Consider the following 11,417-nt stretch of genomic DNA (forward strand, 5'->3'; position numbering starts at 1 on the left):
AGGAAAATAAAGAGTATCCTGATACTCTTAAAGATGGAACAATTCCATACTGCAGAAAATCACATGTTTTAGGAGCAGTTGATATCACCTGCAGAAACTGCCAGATTAACTTAAACAACTAGAATTATTTAGGAAAATGTATATTTAAATGAGTGGATCTAGAATCAACCTTCTAGTTATGAAGCAAACTCAGAAGCATTCAACATCAGAAGTGCTGACAGACATTCCATGTTTGAGAAAAGAAAGAAAAATACTACTGATATGGAATAATATTCTGATACATAAATATGTCAAAGTGGAGCTTAGGACAAAAAGGGCAATATGCTGTTGACATAGTTCCATCTATTACCAGGTCAACCTTTGTGTAAATCATTTGAACATGCAAAACTGCAGGGCCACTGAGCGGTTGGATACTAATCTTGCACATTGCGCATTCATAACTTTTCAAACCCACAAATAAAGATAGTTTAAAAGATTGCAGATTCTAGTTTCTCTTGAGCTCAGAAAAGACTGGTGCCTTGTAATCGAGTTCCCCTCTAAAGCCTAAAGATCTTCTGTCCATATGCATTTGCTGCAACTCCATACCCAGATGGACATGCTACCAGGAGCCAATAACAGCTAAATAATCAGCTCCACATGGTTAAATCTGCTACACTATGGTTACTCTATTTTCAGCGTTGGATCAGGACGCTGTCTTTTATGTTCTCGGTCCCCTAAATATAAAGAAACAGAAAGATCTTCATCGGATGAGTTTACAAGTGCCGAAAGGTTCTTCCTTTCGGGGCTGTCTTCTTGGTTTCGATGCATGGGGGACATGCTGATGAAGTTTGGGATGAACTGATGCTCTTCAACATTGGTTGCCACCTCAATGGTATCCACTTGAAATTCAACACCTGTAAAAGAAGGTTTAATTTCTGAAACAGAAGCACCTTCAGGAGGGAAATGTTGCGGGTTGATGCCTAGAGGTTCGTATATCTCATCCATCTTTTCGTTTGGAAGGGTGCACACTGCAGGAGATGATTCACCCACTGTGGAATTAATTGCTGCTACTAGAGTATATCTTTGCTCCCTTAGTGCATCTTTCATCAAGAAGAAGAAAAATGATAAATAAATTATTCAATTAAGAAAAACAAGGGAGATGATGTTGCAACAGGACAAGAAATATTTACAGCTTTGTGATTAAGTTAGAAAAGCAAACCTTGAAGTCCTTCTCTTGTGGTTATAAGATCAAGTTCCAAAAGATCAAGAAGACGACCCAGATCAACTCCACTTGTCCAATTCTCAGGACCCTGACCGCTTTTAAGCTTCAACCTTCCCCGGTTGGCCGTCCCACCCCAAATGATGCCTATAGGCTGTGGCTTCTCGCCATCTTGCCCCGACAGAATTATAAGACTCCCACTATCACCTTCCAGATCAAAGGTTTGTTGGTTCTCACCCACAACAAGGAAATCTGTGAAGAAACATATTCCTTTTTCATCATTATACTCTAGAGCATAAGCCATTACGGTGCCAGTTGTCAATCCAGAGCTTCTTCCAACCTTCACCACTTGTCTCCCAATTAAGCTATTAATCGGTGATTGAAGATCTAATACCTTAACATTTCCAATCTCACCCAATCCCTTCACTGTAGTGGTGACACAGGACACATCAAAGTCATCAGCAAAAGGAATGAATGCTCCATCTGCTCGCACAAAAGTTTCTGCAGGTGCATCACGAGGTAAGACGTATGTTTGGGAATCAGAACATCATTTGACTGAAAGTATATGAACCAAAGGAGATGAGGAACCATGTAAGGAAGTATGCGGTAATGATATGATATATCTTGGAGGGAAAAATAGCATAGAACACATATGGGTAAACCATCTGATCCATGCCGTCCAAGTTTCATGTAACTCTCAAGAAAATTATTATTCATCATTACATAATCTTATAAACATTTTTCAGGGTTTTAAATACATGAACAAGATTCTAGCAATGGCATTTAATAACCACCAGTAACCTTCTGGACTTAGGGATATATGAAAAATCATACTAAAATGGATGTTCAAGGATCTAATAATTAGAGGTGTAACTCCATGCAATTGCAGGAGAAATGATTTTGAACTATATTACCTGGGTTTGTTCCAGCAAAGATCCCATACCAAACATCATCTGTGATAAAAGATGTTGCCCTTTCAACAGCACCCAAATAGACCCCAGGTCCAAGATTAGGTGGTAAAGGATGAAACATCTTCTGGTTAGGGTAATCCAAATCAACTGCAACATGACGGTTTGTTAGGAAACCAACTTGTTTGTTACCTGTTCGACTTTTCACGATAGCACCTAAAGTTCCATATGTTTCTTGGCTTGCAACCTGATTATAAGAACAAATAATCATAACTGATAGCTGACATCATTATATAGCATTGAACAGAAGTACAAATATAAGCATAGATCAGACTCGATGGATGTCACCAATGTAGGAGAGAAACAACATATTTCCATTAAATGGTGATAAGTCAAACAAGTACCTATGAACCTGTATCTGTACATATTTTTGTCATCAGGTATTACAATTTCATTTACCAGTCCTGTTGCAGTTCTTGGGGAGCCACATACACCAGTTGGTCCGGCACACACTGAGCATTATGAGCCATTCATACCGTTAAGGGTGATTAGGTACACCCTTGGCACGGTACAAAAACCCATGGCTATGAACCTGTATCTGTACATATTTTTGTCATCAGGTATTACAATTTCATTTACCAGTCCTGTTGCAGTTCTTGGGGAGCCACATACACCAGTTGGTCCGGCACACACTGAGCATTATGAGCCAGTCATACCGCTAAGGGTGATTAGGTACACCCTTGGCACGGTACAAAAACCCATACCATCACTCGAGTGAACTGCTAAAGTACATTCAGTATACCATGGTACGCTGATCAATGCTTGAAATTAACAGAAAGGTGAAACTTATCAAATCTAACATGGGACGTCAAAATCTCCATACAGCTCCCTACTTCATGGAAACTATTGCTTACTGGCTAAATTTTTCCAAGTTCAGACAGACTTGTGGATATCCAGACTCATGCAACCAAATTGATAATACACATAGTAATGGTGTACATTTATTCATCAACCACACTGGACAAACAACTAATCAATAGATGGAACTACTTCTTATGCATATGGTACAATAGTTTGTAGCCTGCTATTCTTAATTTTAGAGTTAACTTAAAAAACATATAAAATTCATATAAAAGACAATATCACCATTAATTACCTGAAATCTACCAATTTCCACCAAAACTCCTAAAAATGTTGTTTTGTTTTAGTGTTTTGCAAGATAAACTCCAAGAGACACAATGTATACATATCAAAAAAGATATATATGTTGTATTCGAAAAGGACAACAATATGCACGTTCTATATTGGCATGAATCAAATATGTCAGTGAACCTGACTCCAGAACATAAGCAGAACTGACGAAGTGTACCTGAGAACCTGAACCTATACATGGATCACTTCCTCGTAGACCATCAACAAGCTCATTGTACAGTTGCTCCTTAGGTGTCGGTGCTGGTGCACCATAATAAGAGAATTCCACAACATCCACATTGCACCATACACCCCCTGGTCCCTATTCAGCATAAAAGAAAACTGCATCAATAAGCATAGCACGTCTTTCAAATCACTGAAACTCTATAAGCACATAAAGAAGCTCAAAAGTCACATGAGCCATACATACAGTGACAAACTTGTAATGATAAACAAAAATCGAATGACAAACAACTCCCATATTTTACAAAACAAACTACCAGAAATTAAAAAGGAAAAAGAAGTTTACCTCAAGAGCAGATGGTAGACACTGATCATGGTTTAACCATTTTCTATGAACTTTCCGAGCAACAAATACAAGAATCGCAGGGGTACTCGTGAGTTCTCCTTTTCTGATACGAAAGCCTATTGCTGTACCTAGACTATAACGACGCAAAATTTTGCTGTGGAATGCTCTTATAGTCATTAGGTCAAGTAGTGTTGTGGCTTGCTGCCCAGTAGGAAGCCGGCCAAGATGTGCTGGCAGTACTCCTTTCTGAAGGTTCCCAAAATAATTAGCTCGACCTTCGGCAGCACCATGTAAAAGTGTAGAGGTCGGCCAAGAAAAGTATGCAGCGGTGCATTCAGAATGTTGACCACCTGATGCAATAGGCTGCAGAGGAGATGCACTGTAGGAATGGAAATGATTGCATAAATTTCTCTCCATGTCCAAGGCTGATTCCTCAGATTGTGTTGACCCTGAGTGATGCCCTTGGGTGTCCGAATGCCTCATTGTGCAGAATTTGTATCCTAAAAAAATATCCTTGCTTGGCCCACCTCAAGCTGACCTCTGATTTTTCATGATCAAGATCAAAGGCCCAAGAGAGAAAAATCTGGAGAGCTGGACACCTCCAGACACCAGACTTGAAAAAGAAATATTGGATGTTACACGATCAGTTACCATATTAGTTTTAGTCCAAGAACGAACATTGTAGAAGTTGCAAAAAGGTAGACGAATTGCATGAAGAGTGAAAATAACATAAAACAAGTTACAAAGCTCATTTGCTGCTCACTTATGCACATGGAGGATGAAAAGAACCATGCCTTATGAAAGAAGAAGAGCATGCTGCCTATAGCATCTTAGTGACATTTACAAAAGAGCATTAAAACTCAGCCCCTGCAAAACAAGCAATCTAAATCTTAGATAGAAGAAATAATAGCATCAATCTCTCCAGTATAATGAAAAAAAAAATCACAACTTGAAATATGTGTGCTACAAAAACAGCAATAGACATAAACATATTTTGTGCTTTTACATAAATATTATTTGAAATCTCTTTTTCCATGCAAAATAAGTTCATAAATATGGAACAGAAGGAACTAAAGCAAAGAACAAAATATTAAAGACCAGGGTGCATGGATAAAAAGGTAATGCTTGAAACAAAATAAGCCTCTCAGACAAACATAGTCTGTTTACAACATCAAATAAAGGAGAAACTTTTTCCTGTTACTTCCTTTTCTCCTTAGATGAACTTCAAGTAGGAAAAGGGTAAGAAATAAGTAATTACTTTGAGCATGACGTGGCATAAATCCGAGAAAACGAATAAAAATATTGACAATTTGGGAACGGCTAGATTTATTGGTTTCCGCAAAACATATAAACGAACGAAGGAAAGAAACTAAACAAAAGTGAAAAATATTTGGAAAGACAGGCTACGCACAAGTCCTGGGCAACCCTACAAGAAAAAGTCAGTCGCTGGCATGCAGATTCCAACAATGTGGAGAAGTAGTCCGTAAAAGCTGTCAAAACACCTACAGGGAAAGGGTATAGTTTTCATTTTCTCGATATCGGTAACGAGACGGAAGACTACGAACTACACGACTGCTTCTAAAAGAAAGGAGTTCGAAACAACACCATTGCGTCTGCTCAACGATGACCAACAAAATGAACCGAGTGGTAGCTCAAGTTGCTCGAAAAAGCTTACCGGAGCCGAATAAAGTGGAGAAAAGGGGACAAAGCATGAATCACAAGGCGGAAAAGGCACAAAGCCGACATCTTTTTCCCCAAGTAGAACTTCGAACGAAATGTATTCGACGAATAAGAAACCAAAAAACCCCAGATCAAAACTTCAAAAACTAAACGATCCAGAAGGGGGGGAATCAGCTTCAGATTAAGAGACTGCAAGGATGGAGCGTGCCTCTACCATCTAAAAACCACATATTTCGCCTTCTAAGCCATACAACTGGGAGCAAAAAAGGCAATCTTAAGATGATTTCTCGAAAGCAAGAGGGGGGAAGTGGGTAGGAGGAGGAAACTCTCACCTAGGGCTCAAGGAGGGGCAAGGGAGTCTCCACCAGAGGCAGGGCCTTCCCCTGAGTGGCCCTCGAAGGCTTTTGGGAAAGGTGGCCACTTGGCCAATGGGACAAAGGGGCTTTTCGTAGAGCAAAGCAGAGATTGGGAGAGTGGTGAAGGGAGAAGGGAAGAGGTGGAGAAGGCAGCTTTATTTTACTTCTTTTAAAGGAATAATAATGGGGAAGGGGGGCGGGAGGGGTGGGGACCACAAAACCAGTGAGAAAAAGACCAGCCCTCCTTTTATTGTGGGCGATGGATATGTATGTCATTCACCCACACCAGCAAGGATCTATTTGCTCTGAATACATACGTATTTACTGATGGCCATTGCCATTCATTACATGCAACTTTGAAGTCCTTCAAAAATAAAATTATCTTTGTTTGTTTCTGGTTTTAATTTTCAGAACATTTATCCACATTCCCAATCTGTCCTCACATCTAATGCTGATAATTTTGATCCACCAGATCAAAGAAGTTGATCCAAACAGCACAAGTTAGGGCAGAAGCATCCACAATGGACTCAAAACAATTGGGCAGGAAGTCCTGTTTGGGTATCTGATCAAGCAAACATGAGATATGGATCTGAGTGTGCCTAACAAAATGTACTAGTCTCTGAAGTTGAAGAAAATGTGACCTATTTAATCCAATACATGTCATTTTTCTCATCAACACAAGAATGGATTCCACCAATCATCAAACTAATAATCTTCTTCATCTCTTCAAACTCCATTTGCTTGACAAGTCCCAACCAAAAACTTCCAAAAAAACTGTGCAATGGGAACAAAGATTGCAGGTAAATGTTTTTCTCCTATAATTCCTAATTTATACTTACCAAACACTAAATTTCTCACAGTAAATATCAGCAACTTATCCCACATAAGTATCATGATGCATATGGCCGGATGGCAACTTCTCTGGCACAAGTTAACAAATAGGAAATACACAATCCCACGGAGAGCCAACCGATCTTTAAATATTTACCCAAGAAAATCCAAATTTGCATCTTTCCATGTAATAGTCGATCCCAAAATAATCACTGCTCCATATACAGTTAAACGTATACAAGGTTCTCTTTGGAAAGATTAAACATTAAAAACTTCAGTAGATATGGTCATCAGAATCATAAGACCAGCTTTGAAAAGAAAATTAACACAAAAAAAAAAAAAAATGGTCAAGCTCTTTGATCAGCTCATCTTTTTCTTTGTATCATGCTCCTCAGCTTCTGCATGTTATTGCCATTTCAATCTCTTGGTCCTTTTACCCTCTTAAGGATCACACCATACTCAACTTCTTCGTCTTCTACATTTTTCCTCTTTTTTGCTGCTATTGCTTTCCTTGATTTTCTATTTAACAGAAAGAGGGCATTTGGGAGAAGGCTACTAAAAATATAAAAATCAGAAAAAGATGCAAGTTTAATACCATCAGAGCAATCATCTTGGCATCCAATCCATGTCCCACTTCAGTTTCATTCACTGACTACAGTACCCTGGTAGTTTTCTTCCTGCAAAATAAAGGTGTTGTAGTTATATCAATGCTTTCACAAGTCACACATGCGATAGCTCATGCCAAGGTAGTGGTGCCAACCGATGAAATACTCTCTGTACATAACATCCACCTGGTGCTGATTCACTAGCCCAGATTGTCAATACATGCAATTCTGCCCGGTCAATGAACATAATCCTACGTTACATCACTCAGTTCAGATTATGACACTATTTGAGTGAAAAAACCACCAGATTAGTCCAAGGCTGAGAAGTTTTCTCTAAAATAGTTGCTTAGAAAATAAAGAATTATTTAAAGCACAAAAATATTCTTCGCCAATTAAATTATGAGAAGTACCAAACAATGGCCCAATAAACAAACATGAGACCAATAAATATTTCAAGGCAAAATCTTTGCTCCTAATAATCTTTAACTTAAAATTACATTTTGAAAATAGTTTTTATGCCATATAGGTAACAAACATTACTAAAAAGATAATGTCCAAGCTGCATATTGTTTGCAGATATAGCAGATGCATATAACCTGGACAAAGATCTCAACAAAAGCACCTACCCGATTGTAGCATATCATCCAAAATATAGACTTTTAAAATCAATAGTATAAGAGGCTCAAATATACTAAATCTTTATAATCTAAATTCTCCTCTAAATGAGTAACTCAACTTTGTTTGTGGTTTTATATGAGAAATTAACCAAGCGCCTTATAAAATAATCCAAATTTGGGCAGAATATATATCTTAAGGGCAACTCTTAGAGAGGGCATCAGCATGGCATGAACTATTGGCTTACAGGCCAAGGAATTTACTTGAGACCAAGTTAGTTCACATAAGCACAAGATAAATAAGACCAAAATTGCTAGTCCAATAAGTTCCTCCAAAATCATCATCATAAAGGCCATATTATGATGATATGATGTTACTCAAAACAATGTGCTCGAACAAACCACCTAGCAGGGTGAAAAAACAAAATAAAAAAGTATTAATAGGAAAAAAAAAGGCTTAAGTAGGGTTTTTAATTTTGACGGGTGGTACGTACCGGTCCGATAGCATACCGATATGCGGACGGCCCGATACCAAGCGGAACACTCAATATCGTCCCGTATCGGATGATATGGGGGTATATTGGACGGTAATAGTCGATTTTGATCGTTACCGATCTGTAACAATGCTCCAATAGTCAAAATGACCGTTAGAACCCTTTCTCATAGGTTTTTAAACTCATCTTCTCTCCTATTACACTCTATTTCACTCTCACACTCTCTTAAACTACCTCAAACTTATTTTTTCTCACATTTACACTCTCTTAAACTCTACAAAGTAACGATTTGTTAATTGACAATTCAAATAAATTTTCTATAGATATTTCAATATTTACATAAGAGCAATCTGTAACGGAACGAAATACGAACCTTGCACAAGGCTATTACTCAAAGTCCGAAAAAGATATGTGATACTATTCTTACCTAATTTACATTTGTTTTACTAAACTTATACTATTACTATATTTATTTCTAACTTAAAAATCTTATCATAATTTTTTTTATTTTTAGATATTTTCGAAGGATTTTACGCCTAAATTAGGTGTATCACTTAGTATGTCCTAGCGTACTACTCGGTACACAATACTATGCTGTACCGAACGAAGCTCAAAATTCTAGTACGGTACGAAATTTTAATCCTTGGGTTTAAAGACGAGGGACATTAAGGGCTACTAAAAAGTTATTGATTTGTTACAAATAAACATACCTACAATTTTCTTTAAATAGTTTAATAATTAACATTTATGTAGATAATAGATCAGCTCTAGCAAACTCAATCAAGAAACTTAAATTACAAAGGACTTGTAGATAAAGATCAATTGGAAGATTCTTAGGCTCAAAAGATCCTATATCTTCCCTAAACCTGTTTGTGCCGGTCGGAAAAAATCTTTCCCTACCAACCAGCATAAAGTCCTTTCAGTTATCCGTATGAATCTCCCATTCATTCATCTGACAAACAAAATTGAGACATTTGAAGGTCCTGCAGATCATAACGAAGAGAGAAATCAGGTGAAAAAAGTTCCTTGAACAAAGAAACTATCAAGACTCGCAATTTTCTGTGCAGCGGAACAGATTTCAACAAAGCCAAAACCAATAAAGGGCTTGAGTTAGAGAAAAGAAAGCCACAGTGAACCAGCTAACTTAGGGGAATAGGGAATCGCCTCGACTTGGATCTCCGTAGGGAACTTCCACCCCAAGCTCTTGCAGGCTTCCACTGGTTCTTCCCTCACGCCAAGAGCTTTAATGCGACCCGTCCTCCCCCATCGCCCAGGCCTTCCCTAAATCGAACCGCAAGAAAGACGGTAAACGACGCAGAGAGATCGACAACACTGGTGAGAGAAAGACGGTCAGGTGAAACCCTAAGCCCCAACACTATGATTACGCCCGGGAGAGCAAAGCCTTTTTTTTTTTTTTAATGGTCGTTGAGGAAATTACAGATGGTATAGTTACACCTTAAAAATATGTTTTTGATTGTGATAATTTTAATATTTAAATTATGTTTTTGATCGTGATAAACGATCATATCATTAGGTTGATGAGGAAGAGTGGTGACGAGAAGTGAGGAGAGAATGCGTATGCCAATGCTCTGCATCTGACACCAACACAAATGCAAATGGACAAAAAAGTTGTTCGGCATCTATATCAACGTCGACACAGATGCAGATGTTGAGTGGTCCTTTCATCGCACTGCATTTGTGTCAACACTGACAACGATGCGGGAAAGGGCGATGTCGCTCTGCATCTACGTTAATGCTAATGTAGATACTAGACGACCCTTTCATCACATTTGCATCAACACCAATGTAGTTACCAACCAACGCAAATGTAGAACAATGAAAGGGTCACTCTGCATCCGTATCGAAACCAATGTAGATGCAAAATGACGAAAGGGTCACTCGACATATGCATCAACATCGACGCAGATGTAGAGCGATGAAAGGGCCGCTCGACATCTACATCGGCATCAACGCAAATGTAAAACGATATTGCTCTGCATCTACGTCGGTGCAAATGCAGATGTCAAGCGACCCTCTGGCTACTATACATCTGCATCGGTGCTAATGCAGTCACCGAGCGACACTAATGTAGATACAAAGGGTCGACATCTGCATCATCACCTTATCTCTCGTCGTTACTTTCTCTCCTCATCCCCAACAGTCACTCGTGACCCCTAGCGACACCGTCGTCTACCATCATTGAAAATGTAATTGAGATATTAAAATTACTTTATTGTCTATTATTTTTGTACTTCCATCAGTAAAACTAACGACGTTATGATAAATAGAGTTAGATATTTTAGGGTTTCCAATATAAATTTTTTAAGTTTGGAGATATGAACGTTAAAGAGACCTAATTATGTAATTAGTTGACAAACACCACCTCCACAAATAAATGGTAACAATGACCGTATAAATAGAATACAACGGTTTAGATGTGAGACATATGGTTATTCTTCAAAGAAGAATAATTTTGTTCAAAGCTAATAAGCAACCGCTTAAAAGTTTTGCCGAGAGGAGAGGAGGAATAGGAGAAGAGGCAAAAATAATTTAGTATATTTTTTTTTATATGTTTTAAATTTTCTGATACTTTTTGAACCGACACAAATTATATGATAATTGTATTTATTTTTAATTTTGTAATTTAAAATGAATATATAAATTTTACTAAATAAAATGTATAAGAGATATTTCAGTAAAATCTCGAGTATGTAATCATAAAATCAAAATAAGAATAATGGCCTGAGTACAGCACAAAACCTACAGTATGAAAAATTATCCGCTTATAAAATGATTTTGACGTTATTACTTTAATTTTGTCATCCTTTTCAAGGATTGATATAGTTTTTTGTAATGATGCTATGGAAGTCACCTTCTTTCTTCTTTTCTTCTCCCTTTCTAGGTTGTTATACATGTGCTTTTACACGTTTCTATAATTCATATGCTTGACCCCAATAACCAAACATGGAGACATACACAAACTCATATGCGAAAGTGATGCATGCAGCAAG

General features: G+C 37.9%; 1 protein-coding gene and 1 long non-coding RNA gene across 6 annotated transcripts; both read right to left on the minus strand.

The window, feature by feature from the left end:
* Positions 1 to 231: 231 nt before the first annotated feature.
* LOC135581507 (protein NARROW LEAF 1-like) lies at positions 232 to 6,005 on the minus strand. 4 transcript variants are annotated; one of them, XM_065081087.1, is made up of 8 exons: positions 5,839 to 6,005; positions 5,715 to 5,759; positions 4,590 to 4,693; positions 3,827 to 4,439; positions 3,476 to 3,619; positions 2,113 to 2,353; positions 1,199 to 1,699; positions 232 to 1,079 (listed from the first exon to the last, which is right to left on the minus strand). In XM_065081087.1, exons 4-8 carry the CDS (start codon positions 4,307 to 4,309, stop codon positions 661 to 663), a joined length of 1,788 nt encoding a protein of 595 aa, XP_064937159.1. In that variant the 5' UTR covers positions 4,310 to 4,439; positions 4,590 to 4,693; positions 5,715 to 5,759; positions 5,839 to 6,005; the 3' UTR covers positions 232 to 660. The 4 variants fall into 4 exon arrangements, with proteins under 4 accessions (XP_064937159.1, XP_064937160.1, XP_064937158.1 ...); XM_065081088.1 differs by lacking the exon at positions 5,715 to 5,759 and having other exon boundaries at positions 4,621 to 4,693; XM_065081086.1 differs by lacking the exon at positions 5,715 to 5,759.
* An 882-nt stretch (positions 6,006 to 6,887) lies between these two features.
* LOC135588782 (uncharacterized) lies at positions 6,888 to 9,920 on the minus strand. 2 transcript variants are annotated; one of them, XR_010476470.1, is made up of 3 exons: positions 7,454 to 9,832; positions 7,289 to 7,370; positions 6,888 to 7,212 (listed from the first exon to the last, which is right to left on the minus strand). It is a non-coding gene; the product is annotated as an uncharacterized LOC135588782 (long non-coding RNA). The 2 variants fall into 2 exon arrangements; XR_010476469.1 differs by having other exon boundaries at positions 7,289 to 9,920.
* Positions 9,921 to 11,417: the final 1,497 nt, after the last annotated feature.

This window comes from Musa acuminata, chromosome BXJ1-8 (assembly GCF_036884655.1).
Source record: "Musa acuminata AAA Group cultivar baxijiao chromosome BXJ1-8, Cavendish_Baxijiao_AAA, whole genome shotgun sequence".
Taxonomy (NCBI): domain Eukaryota; kingdom Viridiplantae; phylum Streptophyta; class Magnoliopsida; order Zingiberales; family Musaceae; genus Musa; species Musa acuminata.

What these genes read in the sequence shown, in the direction of transcription:
- LOC135581507 (XM_065081088.1), bottom strand. Translation starts at nt 4,309, where the DNA reads ATGAGGCATTCGGACACCCAAGGGCATCACTCAGGGTCAACACAATCT. An exon ending in GTATAGGTTCAGGTTCTCAG is followed by an intron (nt 2,354 to 3,475) that starts GTACACTTCGTC and finishes TCTTATAATCAG; the next exon opens with GTTGCAAGCCAAGAAACATA. An exon ending in CTTTGCTGGAACAAACCCAG is followed by an intron (nt 1,700 to 2,112) that starts GTAATATAGTTC and finishes ATGCACCTGCAG; the next exon opens with AAACTTTTGTGCGAGCAGAT.